General features: G+C 50.2%; 5 protein-coding genes across 5 annotated transcripts; 2 read left to right on the top strand and 3 right to left on the bottom strand.

Annotated features, from left to right (window-relative positions):
* Nucleotides 1–1,473: 1,473 nt before the first annotated feature.
* ANOM_003915 (NAD(P)-dependent alcohol dehydrogenase) lies at nucleotides 1,474–2,814 on the bottom strand (the record flags this gene model as incomplete). Its single annotated transcript, XM_015549172.1, has 5 exons — nucleotides 1,474–2,351; nucleotides 2,416–2,457; nucleotides 2,532–2,591; nucleotides 2,647–2,674; nucleotides 2,740–2,814. The coding sequence occupies 5 exons, from the start codon at nucleotides 2,812–2,814 to the stop codon at nucleotides 1,474–1,476; spliced, it is 1,083 nt and encodes a 360-aa protein (XP_015408636.1).
* A 1,000-nt stretch (nucleotides 2,815–3,814) lies between these two features.
* ANOM_003916 (dihydrodipicolinate synthase family protein) lies at nucleotides 3,815–4,821 on the bottom strand (the record flags this gene model as incomplete). The annotated part of the gene is made up of 2 exons (XM_015549173.1): nucleotides 3,815–4,636; nucleotides 4,690–4,821. 2 exons carry the CDS (start codon nucleotides 4,819–4,821, stop codon nucleotides 3,815–3,817), a joined length of 954 nt encoding a protein of 317 aa, XP_015408637.1.
* Nucleotides 4,822–5,648: 827 nt separating this feature from the next.
* On the top strand, nucleotides 5,649–7,270 carry ANOM_003917 (Gfo/Idh/MocA family protein; the record flags this gene model as incomplete). Its single annotated transcript, XM_015549174.1, has 5 exons — nucleotides 5,649–5,778; nucleotides 5,849–6,011; nucleotides 6,068–6,766; nucleotides 6,846–6,936; nucleotides 7,006–7,270. Exons 1-5 carry the CDS (start codon nucleotides 5,755–5,757, stop codon nucleotides 7,268–7,270), a joined length of 1,242 nt encoding a protein of 413 aa, XP_015408638.1. The 5' UTR covers nucleotides 5,649–5,754.
* Nucleotides 7,271–7,328: 58 nt separating this feature from the next.
* On the bottom strand, nucleotides 7,329–9,929 carry ANOM_003918 (putative PHD finger domain protein; the record flags this gene model as incomplete). Its single annotated transcript, XM_015549175.1, has 2 exons — nucleotides 7,329–7,850; nucleotides 7,905–9,929. 2 exons carry the CDS (start codon nucleotides 9,927–9,929, stop codon nucleotides 7,710–7,712), a joined length of 2,166 nt encoding a protein of 721 aa, XP_015408629.1. The 3' UTR covers nucleotides 7,329–7,709.
* A 751-nt stretch (nucleotides 9,930–10,680) lies between these two features.
* ANOM_003919 (uncharacterized protein) lies at nucleotides 10,681–12,335 on the top strand (the record flags this gene model as incomplete). Its single annotated transcript, XM_015549176.1, has 2 exons — nucleotides 10,681–11,138; nucleotides 11,186–12,335. 2 exons carry the CDS (start codon nucleotides 10,681–10,683, stop codon nucleotides 12,333–12,335), a joined length of 1,608 nt encoding a protein of 535 aa, XP_015408630.1.
* Between the last annotated feature and the right edge of the window lie 407 nt (nucleotides 12,336–12,742).

Consider the following 12,742-nt stretch of genomic DNA (forward strand, 5'->3'; position numbering starts at 1 on the left):
CTGACAAGAGGGGGAAAAAGAACTTAACATCAGGAGAGGGAGAAAAAGGGAGAAAAGCTACTTATCAGCAGGGCGGTGAGAGACCCCCAAAAGAAAAGAATTTGCCCCCCCAGTCCGATAGGCTCCGGTGAGTGGTCGCGCCGGAAGGCAAAATTGATTGGGCGTCATTGGAGGCGAACAAAAATCAATTCGTCCAAAGAAGAGAAGAAGAAGAAAAAGTTAATCAATGTCAATGTACTCCGTACCACACAAAGCCTTTGGGCTGTTTCTGCCCCTGAATTTACGCACTGGTGGCGTGGGAGCTTTAATGAGGAAATGAAAAAAAAATATTCCAGCAAAAAGTTTCCTTCCCAAAAGGAATTTATTTCTTTTTTTATTTATGTTTTTTATTTTGTTGACCCTCCAAACAGATCAAAGTCAAAATCAAAGTCAAATAGCAATGCCTTGCTTATCCAACAAAAAAAAAAGAAGAGTTACTATTTCGGGGCACCAACTCATTCCGACAAGTCAGCCCAACTGACCCTTCTTGGGAACAAATGCATTATGGTATTATCTGAGTGCATTCATCGTCGTAGTATGTAAGCAAGGTATCAATTGAGTTGATAACACAAACAGAATAACCTCCTGTCTATGATTGATTCTATGGAAACATTCAACGCTGGATAGACTATACAATAGGACTCCGTTTAAAGAATACGTTGAAGATCGGCTCCATCGTGAATCTAGGCCGGTGCAAGAAATCTGCCTCCCGCCCCCGTGGGGTTTCGCAAATCTCACGATGATCCACCCGTGTCGGTCTTGGGCACCTGCGCTTTGTCCGTGTGTGCTGTCGCTGTCAACCGATCATCGGAATCTTTCGTTGTCCCCCGAGAATTCAGGCGGGAAGGCGTAAGCAACCCTAATCTTGATAAATTCTCCTTCCCCTTTAATACGGGTTCAAATGTATTTTTAGTTATAATCCTATTTCACATGCAAATACCTCGAGAGGTGTATACGTATATATATATATTTATATTTATTGCTTTGTTAAATTGGTCTGTGGAAGGATGTGCGATCCAGGCGAACACACTCATACTTCTGAATGTATGATTCAGAACTGGAATGGCCTTGACCGCATTTATATAGTACACCGCTGTTACAGTCTACGAGGGTTGCTCTTCGAGAGTGGTTTTTAGAAGGATAATAGCGCAAAATAAAGAAAATAGCGAGTAGAAAACGAACTAAACCAAAGTGAAAATATAAGTCAAATAAAACATATCAATTTTCCCTTATAACTAAGAAAGGACCTAAGGAGAACAGGGTATGGTTGAGGACGGAAGTAGGGACCTTGAGGATTGATTATAATTACTTCTACCCCCACCTCCAGTTTATACACAGACGAGTGTTCCCCCGTCATCCTCCTCTACTTTCGCTTTAGAAAAGTCATCATTTTTGGTATTCTTCCCTATCATACTTTACAACCTTTGTCTCGGCTCAACCAAACACCTTGTCGTACCCGGTCATGGTAAATCGATAATGAACATCTCCCTTCTTCATTCGAACCATGGCTTCCTTGAGTCCCTCCTCACCGATCTGCAGTTCCTCAACCCATCCCCGTAGACCCTTATCTGCTGCCAACTTGAGCATATCCAGCATTTCCCGCCGACTACCCAAGTGGCTAGCTCCAATCAAGACTCCGTTCGCGATCAGGTTCTGTGCCTTGATGACCTGACCTTCTTCCTCGGGAAGTCCGACGCTGATCCAGCGACCATGGACGTCCATGAGGGACAAATATTTGGCCAGATCAAAGCCCTGGGAAGAGCTGGCGCAGTTGATGATCAGATCAAACGAGCACAGGTGATCCTTCTCCCAACCTTCCTCCGCCGTAGCAATGTATCCATCCGCTCCCAACTTTCGTGCATCCGCCTCCTTAGCGCGAGACCGGGAGATTGCCCAGGTTTCCGCTCCAAGGGCTTTGGCAAACATGATTCCAAAGTGACCAATTCCACCCAACCCCACAATTCCCACCTTCTTGCCAGGTCCGGCGCCGTTACGGACCAGCGGTGAATATGCAGTCAGACCGGCACATAGCATGGGGGCGACAAGGTTGGTTTCGAGTTGTTCGGGGATAGGGAATACCCAGTGTTCGTGAGTGCGCACATGCGATGAGTATCCACCTTGGCTGACGATGCCAGTCTCCGGCCACTCAGAGCCGTAGGTATCCATCATGAGGACGGGGCAGTAGGTCTCGTTGTCGTTCTTGCATTGTTTGCACTCGCCGCAGGAGTATGACTGGGCGCCAACACCGACGCGTTGGCCTTCTTGGATCAATGTGACTTTTGGTCCGACGCGAATCGCTCTGCCGATGATTTCTAGCGGAGGTAATCTCGTTAATAGGCTCCATGATTCTGAAAAGCTGAAAAGGATGGCACTTACCATGACCAACGCAAAGAGGAAATTTCTGATCTCCCCAACCACCTAATGTATATCACACTATGTCAGCTACTGCTAGAGTCGTCAAAGGGAATACTGAGCATTGACGGAGAGCGTACCGCTGATAGTGTGCAGATCACTCCCGCAGACACCACAAGCCTCGATCTTAATGTCAACGTCTACGGATTTGTTAGTGATATCCTTTCACATGTGTTAGAAACGACCCCAACATACCATAGTCGCCAAACGGCTTCAACTTGAACTGCACGCGACGGTATCATTAGTCTTCTAGCGACAAAAGCGAGGAGAGGAAGAGTCTGGACGTACGAATCGTTTATTGAAGTTGGTATAAGTCACAGGGCTATCGACTTGGAAACCTTCAGCTTCTTCGGGATAAGGCATGTTGTCGAATAATACAGTTAATGGTGGGGGGAAAACAACGGACGATGTATGGACGGGGTAAGTTGGAGTGGGAATGGTGAAAGGAAGATGAAAAGAAAAACGCCTTCCACCAGGCGAGGCCGACCTTTATAATTTGATCGCCACGCCAACAAACTAACAGGGCTGCGGAGCCATCCATTTACTGCCCGTGTTTGCAGTCATGGTGGGTATTCTCTCCTCCGAGCAGTTGGAAGGACTGGGCACTCGGTGACTCCGTGAATCTGATTGCATTCCCAGTTTCAATCTCATTCCCTACAACAGATTAAGCGCCTAATATGCGACTACCGTACAATTGAGACTTGCGGGGTTGAAGCGAGGAATCCTATACAGCTTCGTATACGTCGGGCGACCCCGCGCCATAAAGCTCGCTCCAGGCAGCCCAATGTCTATGAATACTTGATCTCTCAGACTGCAATATACTATACGCTACATTCTATTGTACACAGGAAGTGAACTATTCTTGAGAACATGGAACATGGTATGCCGATTTCCGTACTCCTAGAGGTGACTTTCTGTTTTCCCTTTCCTTTTTTTTTTACCCCTCATCGGTGTTATCAAGTTCAACTGACACCCTTACCAAGAACACCCACAAGATCCAACTGTAGTGTCACCTCAGCCCGCTAAAGTTTGTCCACCAGTGAGAGGTCAAATCGATGACAATTGGCGTGGGGGCACTTCGGTTTCCCAAGACAGAAGGTTCGGCAATCTGTCCGAAATCCGTTCGGTACGTACTCTCCCGATTCAGGAACCGTCACGAAGCGCATTGTATACTCCACGACTGCTTTACTGGGCCAACCGTAGACCTTTACAGGGTTTTGTAGCATTGATAGTTCGTGATGTGGGTCTAATAGCCACAATCGAGCATTTTACTAGGCGAATCTTCTAAGAAACAGACGTGTGGTTTTTTTTTTTTTTTTTTTAAAAAAAAATAATAATAGAAAGGTAGGTACAGGAGAGGTATTTATGCAATATCAGGCAACGACCGCTCCACCTCCATAGCTTCTTTGATTTTATCAGCTACCTCTTGCGTCTTAGCCTCGCTCAGCCGTCCCAAGGGCCGGCGAGGATAGCCTCCGTAGCCATAATACGACTGAATGGCACCCTTGGTACCCGGGATGGCAGTCTTAGTGAGTACCCAATCGGCAGAACTCAGAAGCTGCTGGGCTTCCATAGCCTCTGTAAAGCGACCAGCGCTCCAAAGGTTGAAAATCTGTACACACAAACGGGGAAGCACATTGGCACCACCGGCCAGAATAGCGGAACCACCAGAGGTCAAGGTCTGCAGAGTAAAGTCTGCAATGCCACCAAAGGCCACATAAGGATGGTTCTCGACTTTCTTGGTCGAGACGTTCTTGTGTTTGGGAGCCAGAGGCGATTCAGGGGCGATGGCATTGAGGGCGGTAGCGACACGGGTCAATTTGCCTGTGTTGGCGCAGGTGAACTTAGTACCCACGATGTTAGGGTGTTGCGAGATGCGGATGATCAGGTCCGAGTCCATGTCGATCCCGGACACAGCACCGGGGTAATTATAAAGGATCAACGGCAGAGGGGAGCCATCTGCCACTGCAGTGAAGTACTCATACAGGGTCTCGTCGTTGCCAACAGCATAGCGATAGTAGCTTGGGGGCACGATGAGAGCATATTCCGCACCTGCTTCAGCGGATTCTTTGCACAGATCAATTGTGCCACGGATGCTCTGCTCGCTGGCTCCAGTGATGACAGGTACGTTGGAGAAGCCAGCCTCCACAAGCGCAGATCGTGTCTCGCGAATGACGGTCTTGCGCTCCTCGCGGGTTAGGTGAACTGCTTCTCCGTTGGAGCCCATAGTGACCAGACCGACCAGGCCGCCTTGGCAAGACGGACAGCATGACGACGGATGGTAGGAGTGTCAAGCTCTTCAGTGTCAGGGTTGAAAAAGGTCATGGTAGGAGCGTAAGCTCCGGGGCGGAGGGGAGTACGGGACGCCATCTTGATGCTATCTGTCTGCCAGATATTAGTACTGAATGGTGCAATGGTATACATAGAGCGGAGTATATGAAACAACTATAGAGCATCTATGAATATTGAGTGCATACCTGATAAATTCTGTATCTGCGCTTCTTGCGAAATTCAAGTCACAGCTAACCAATTGGAGCAGAATAAAACCAAGACCAAGTCTGAGTGATCGGGACTCTAGTGATAGCTATATACCAACGCCATACCCAGGCACCGGGTAATTGCTCCTATGTTTACCCCGCGATGCAGCACATGATTCTGGATCATTTGCCCATCCCACTCCCCCACTGCCCCACTTTCCTAATCCACTTCGAGGGCCCACTCCAGCTTCGGCTTTTTGACCGGCAAGATATTTATCCACCAATGATGGCTACCCTCGCTGCTCGTGGAATTACACCCAATCGGATTTTACAATCAGCTCGGGGAATCAAAGGCCGAATAGGTAAACCGTTATGGGCATCACAGCGCAACCGACAACTAAACATGGCAGACTGTGTTAACGATTATAAATTCCAAGAAAGCCTCAATGCGGTCACCAGGTCCAAGCAAATATGATGCCAACGGAGGGAGAAATTATCCTCTAACTCTGTTTGCTAACATCAAAGCAAGAACATATTGACAAGATCCTCGTATAATAATAAATGCACAAATCAAGTGCCGCATCGGCTAATGACGTTCCCCAAACAGGCAATCTGGTGGGATGGAGATTCTTCCGTCATCTGCCCGCCTGAGGGAATTACAAAACTCGTGGATGCGCAGTCAAAATGACTAGAACATTGTCTTCTATTTCTTTTCCCTGTTTTCTCAGTTTCACTCCCTCTCCCACCTCTCTACCCCGCCGCCCGTGAGGTTACAAGACTGTAGTTCTCCCCCAAGCAGGCAACAATCGAACGTCGCAAGTGCAAAATGGCTCCTCCTAGTGTATTGATGGTAAGTCGCATCCATTGGCCTGTAATCACCTATACTACAGAATTGAACGGCTGACCATGGTCATTCTCAGGTGGGTACGGGCGAGTACACCACAGGCTATGTCGGTGGCACCGCTTCAACATCCGACAAAAAGGTCGGCGTAGTAGGCCTGACCCTCTTCGACCTGCGCCGACGAGGCAAAGTCGGCAACCTGAGCATGGTAGGAGTGTCTGGACGCAAATTCCCCGGAATCCGTAAGTTACCCCAAACAAACATGCTATACATCGCATCCTCACAAGACCCAAAAAAGGCTCCCACCTCCAAAAGAACATCTCCGAAGTCTACAACGGCCTCGATGTCTCCTTCACCTCCTACCCAGCGGACGATCAAACCGACCCAGACGCCTACAAGGCCGCCATCGATGCCCTCGAGCCCGGCTCAGCAATCACAATCTTCACCCCCGACCCAACTCATTTCCCCATCGCCCTCTATGCCATCCAGCGCAAGATCCACGTCTTGATCACCAAGCCCGCAACCCAGCTCCTCTCCGACCACCTTACGCTCCTTGAAGAAGCCCGCAAGCACGGTGTCTTCGTCTTCATCGAGCACCACAAGCGCTTCGACCCGGCATACTCCGATGCGCGCGCGAAGGCCCGCAACCTGGGCGACTTCAACTACTTCTACAGCTACATGAGCCAGCCCAAGAGCCAGCTGGAGACGTTCAAGGCCTGGGCCGGCAAGGACAGCGATATCTCGTACTATTTGAACTCGCACCATATCGATATCAACGAGAGCATGGTGCCTGAGTATGCGCCGGTGAAGGTCACGGCCTCGGCGTCCAAGGGTACGGCGCTGGATTTGGGCTGTGTAAATGAGACAGAGGATACGATTACGCTGTTGGTGGAGTGGAGGAAGAAGAGTGATCCGTCGCGGGTTGCGACGGGCGTTTATACTGCTTCGTGGACGGCGCCGCAGAGGGCGGGTGTGCATTCGAACCAATATTTCCATTGTATGTTTTTGGCCTTTTGTCTTTTCTCTTGTTCTCTTTACTGTGCAGTCGAGCTGGATTGTGCTGACTGGGTCTATAGATATGGGCTCTAAGGGTGAGGTCCGCATTAACCAGGCCAAGCGTGGCTACGATGTCACCGAGGATGAGCAGGGTTTGATCTGGGTGAACCCGTGAGTATTCCATGCCTGTCTCCAGATTGCCGAGGGCATGCCATCGCTAACAACGGGGAATTGGTGTAGATTCTATATGCGCTACGCACCAGACGAGGACGGCAACTTCAGCGGCCAAACTGGCTACGGCTACATTAGCTTCGAGAAGTTCATTGACGCCGTCACAGCAGTCAATGAGGGTCGGGTTACTCTGGATCAGCTCGATGCCAGACCTCTTCCGACACTCAAGAACACAATTGCGACAACGGCTATTCTGCATGCGGGACGGATCTCGCTGGACGAGAGGCGGCCCGTCGAGATCGTGAACGAGGGCGACAAGTGGGAGCTGAAGTGATCTGATCTCTTGAGCCATGATTTTGTATGTGATAAAATGTATCCATGAAAGTTAATGAAGGTTAAATATTCTTCGTACTGGAAGATCTGTCTGTAGACATAGAAAGAAAAAAAAAAGAAGGACTGTAAACAGTTCAGGAGATATTATCTCTGGGGAAGCGCAAGTGTAACAGGACAAATGCAAATTGGCATCCGTAGATGAGAGCAACACAATAAGTGAAGACACCCAGCCTCAACTAATGCGTTAGAATGAAGAAAGCCAACTCCAAACTCCGCCGTCCACCACTTCGCCATGCTGCGAAACTATCAATCAATATTAATCAGTACAAGGCACAAATTTCCCAAATAACGCTCCGATGTCGTGGTCTCATGAACTCAAGAGGAGTAGGTGGTAGATCGCGTGCTATCTTCTCAGAAATATACCATGATAATGGAATAAGCTACCGACGAAGGCCGATCTTGACTATTCCATCGGTCCCCTTGTTGAACCTCACGCGACACTCCGGACAGTACCATTTAGCAGTTCGACTGGGAACTTCAGAGAGTCCGACGCAGTCAAGGTGGAACCATTCCCTGTCACACTACAAATATTAGTTAGTTTCCGGTAATTGGAAGTCATAGGGCAGGTCACGTACGTCAGTGTTCTCACAACAGATCATTGTACCGAAGCTTACGTCCCCACAAAGGCAATAGCGAGGCTCATTAGGGTCGATTTCCTCTAGTACACCGTCTTCATCAATGCGGATGTCACCGTCCTTCGGACCGTTCTCGCGAAACCGCTTTTTCCCGGGTTTAGCTTTGCGGCGGCCGTAGCTCACTGCCGCACCACCGTCTTGTCCTGATGATACGGGGCCTGGAGCGGGCCGCCTCCTGCGACGAGGTGCACTCAAGCTAGCTGCTCGAGAAACATCTGGAACTGGGGTCTTGCGTGCAGGGGTAGCGCTCTTTCGCCGAAGCTCTCTTCCTGCCGTGATGAGCCCGACAGAAGGAGCCGGTTCGGCCGACGCAGCAGCGGAGCGACGCCTGGAAGGGGGTCGGGTTACGGGAGGCGTTGTAGTAGTACCCTCCAAGGTAGGTGGAGCGACCACAGCTCCAGATGGTGGAACAGAACGCTTAGATGCAACGGGAGACGCTGGTGGAGGGGTGGGCTTCGTTTGCGTCACTTCAGCAACGGCCGTGGGTACGTTAGCTGACGGAGTGGTAGTTGAAGCACTTGGGACACTGACACTCGATTCCATCGGTGTGTCGCTTGTCTTGCGGCGTTTCGACGGACTTCGCACCACAGTACGTGTTTCGGCACCTACCAAAGAGGTGGTAGTAGCATCCATGACCGGACTTTCATCGATTTTCCTTTTCTTCGCAGCTCTGCTTAGTTTGCCAGCCTGGGCCTGATCGCTGTGGGGGGCCGAAGCCTTAACGGGAGAAGCAGCCGATCCCTGGCGTTTGGCAGCCAACTCTGCCTCGGCCGCAGCCGCAGCCGCTTGCTCCCGCGCTTGATTTTCACGTTTGAGTTTCTTCGCCTCGTTCAGTTTCATACCCCGATTGCTCAACTTTGTCTCGAATGTACCCTCCGTATCTTTGGTTGCTTCACTCCGTTTGGTTAATTTTCCTGGGATATAGTTGTTCATGATATCATCACAGTCGATGAACTCGGACCCGTTAGCCTCCGCTTGTGCTTTCGCAGCTCTATAAGCCTCCCATCCCCGGCCTCGAAGGGCTAGCTCGCGGTGTATCATCACCTCACTCGGCTGCCACACGGCGTTTTTCTTCATCTTCTTACGCAGCTTGGTCATCTCCCACTCTGTCAGACGTAACCACGGCATGTCCTCGCTGCCCGGCTTTGCGTCTTCAGGAGGAGGTTTGAGCATTGCCAGGGCATTACTCGTTGATATATTTGCTACACCGCTATGTGTATGAGTGCCAAGCGACGTCCGTGATCGCCGGCCTTGTTTCTCTTTCCGGCCTTGAGGGACTGCCGGATTAGCAGGCGACTCTGACGGTACAGCCTTGGGCTCCTCCACATCCGAATGCTCGGTGCTGGCAATCGGTGAGTCGGGGTGTAGACCGGCAAGGTGCTCCGCTGAGAGGACTGACCGTCGTGTTCTTGATTTAAGAGATGATGCAGATTTCGGGTTGTCATGGCTATCCAAGCGTAGCGTGATGCGCGTTGTGGCTACCACATCGTCACCTTTCTTCGTTGGTCGACCACGCTTAGTGACGGGAACAGTCTGCGGCGCAGTGGGTTCGGCGGGCGGTGGCTTTGGAAGTGCCTCGAGCTTCTGCTTGATACAGTCTAAGCGATTGAAGTGGCGATCGACAACATCGTATAAACGACAGGCCTCCGCGTAAGCGGACTCGCGAGCATTGATTGCGCGGTCGAGTTGGGAGGAGATATCTTTGCGCAAATTGCGCGCATCAGGACGTCCATCTGGAGGTAATTCGGGGAGTTGTCCATAGGTCTTGGTGAGCTCATGCACGCCCTGAGTGGCTTCCAGATAGCGCTCGTCCAAGCCGCGGATGAGAGTAAGGGAACGGATGATATCAGCAGGGAGGTATTCGGTGTAATCGATGAAGTCGGTGACGGTGGCTTGGGCGTCAGGATCAAAAGGGCCATCCAGGATGACTCCACCAGCGTCGTCGTCGTCGTAGTCCGCCATCATGGGTAGTAGCAGAGGCGCGGAGGGAGAGGCTGGAGCGCGGCTGAAATGTTATTGTTTATGACGGCACCATGTGTGACGGCGAGGCCATCGAGGAGAGTTCAATCCAAACGCATGGACTGTCTACGTGAGACAGACCGACCGGGTCCGGTTCTATAGTCCAGCACCGGTAATGAAAAGGGGGATGAGGTGATGAAGGGAAAGATGGAAGCAAGTAGTAGTGAGTAGACGGGAGTTCCCCATCCACTGCGATTGGTCCTGCGCCTTCGGCTGACTCCGACACGTGATCTATTCCTATTCCGGAATAGCTCGATATGGATCTATACAACTCAGGTGTATCTTTGTTGCTATACACTAGTAGAGTGAAGAAACACAACAAAAATAATGTTGATGTTGATAGTATTTTTCAGTCTTCAAAGGCTCCTGTAGTGACATTGACTGGAGAAGGACTCTATTGAATTCATTTCTTCACCACAGTTGACACAATGCAGTGGGGAATACACCCACACAGCCAGGAGACCAGAGGTGATGAATATACCATGCTTTTCTGTAAAATACCGATCTATCTCTTTTGAACTATGCTCTCAAGTGAATTCAAGTTGCCAATACTGGGGTCATGCAGTTGCCTGGTTTCTGGTTTGCTTTATAGACAAACGCACCCTCCTCTTCTCTGTTACACATTCCCATTGATTTCCTCCTTCATCTCATCGTCATTATTTGTTGAATCTGAGCTCTCCCAAACAGATTGGAAATTATGGATAGAACAGCACGTCTAAATTTATTGTTCAGCCAGGACGAGGCCTTGCTGAGACTCGATACTCAGCTTCGAACTGTGCCTGAGGTTCAGTCCAACCGGGACTCTAGTTCTACCAATGACAACGTCAATACTGGCAGGGAGCCCTCGAAACCTACCATTTCACAGCTGGCGCAGAGCATCGGACCATCTAAACCAGATGCCGGCAATGAGCGGCATGAGAACGCGCGAGAGGAGGTTTCCGAAAGCGTGACTCCAATTCCTGGATCTTCTGCGCAGACAATTCCGGTCTATACCTCCTCTTCTCGAGAAGGCTCTGATGTGCCTCACGACGGGACTTTCTCTCCTTTGGTGACAATCTCAAGGTACGCCTACAAGTACATCAAAGGCCCGCTATCACAGAAACTGGCTAGCGAATTCTTTGATGGAGGCAAGTTCTGGAACCGATGTTGGGATCTGTGAGTGTTTAACTTGTTCCAATTGCAGTGCCCCTCTGACAATGCAGGTACTATATCAAGCTTCCACCTCTTACGGGCCCTCGTCATCTGCTTCTCGTGCCCACTGCCCAGGTCCGTGCCTTTTTCCAGGAGATTAATCGTGCCCTGCAGTGCAACTTTACTCTATCGGATGAAGGACTGGTTCTTTCCTTTCAAAAGGAAGGCTTTCCGCAGCCCGTATTCATAGGCAGAAGCATATGTCGGGAAACGAAAGACCGCCTCGAATCGCAAATTCCTGTCTCATCGGAGGCACCTCGTCCTTCATCTGGAATGGACGAGCAGTTCCTTGCCTTTGAACAAATGGTAGAGACCGCATGGGAAACAACCAGAAACAAAAAGAAGCCTTCTAAGGCCAAACAGCAACAACGCCTGCAAAATCAACGGCGCCTAGTTGAGGGCCTCCGACGAACACAGAGTTACCTGGGTCTACGCTCCAGTGAGGTAGACGACCTGATTGATGACGTGGCCTGGGAGGAAAAGAAAGCCCAGGACCCTATGCCTGAGACCCCCAAGCCGCTGCACATGGACAAGCCGGCACCGTTCCCTTTCTGGATGGAGCCTGTTTTCATTAGTATCGATGTGGAATCTAACGAGCATTATCATAAGCAGATAACGGAGGTGGGCATCTCCACTCTGGACACCTTGGATCTCGTCGGCATGTCTCCAGCCGAAGACGGGGCCCATTGGAGGGACAAAATCAAGTCGCGTCATTTGCGTGTGCAAGAATACGCTCACCATGTCAACCAACATTTTGTTGCAGGCTGTCCCGGGAACTTCGATTTTGGGACCAGTGAATGGGTCTCAGCCAATCATCTGGGAGCCACTGTACAGGACGCCTTCCAAGTCTCATCTTCGTCGTCTCCGACGCGTGCACCACGTCACCTGATCCTCGTTGGACATGCTATAAACAGCGACATCCAGTATCTCCGCCAGATAGGGGTACGGATGGAGCGCAAGCCGGAGGGAACTGCCGGGTTTATAGGGACGGTGGACACAGCAGAGTTCTTCCGTATCATTCGCGGCGAGCCGACCACGCGCAAATTGGCAGATATCCTTCAGGAATTCAATATGACCGGCTGGCATTTGCACAACGCGGGTAACGATGCGCGATACACCATGGAGGTGATGCTTTGCATGATGCTGGAACATAGCCGATGAGGGGAAGAATCGCTGACAGGTCAGATTGACGATGCCAAAGCTGTAGTTTTTTAAGTTCGAAGAATGATTCGGGGTATGATCTTCAGGGGTAATGCAGTAGTCGACAGAGTCTGGATGTAATTGAATGCACGATGGACAACAGCTCAGGCAAGATTAAACTCTAATTGTTGTTGTTTTATGTATCCACCGGGGTCTAGATCCCACTTCTTCGACTCAACCCAAGCTGTGAAGGCATACAGAGTATTGTGAAGTGGACCCATTAATACTCACCGGCTAACAATGCAGCTAAAGCCGATGCTCATCAACCGTCCCTCCACAGCGTATAAATTCAAGCACACATCCTATAATATCCAAGCCATATCATCAAAGTGAATTCTCATATAAAAAAAGCGGCCTCACACCCGAAC

The sequence above is a fragment of the Aspergillus nomiae genome, assembly GCF_001204775.2.
Source record: "Aspergillus nomiae NRRL 13137 chromosome Unknown contig00073, whole genome shotgun sequence".
Lineage (NCBI taxonomy): Eukaryota > Fungi > Ascomycota > Eurotiomycetes > Eurotiales > Aspergillaceae > Aspergillus > Aspergillus nomiae.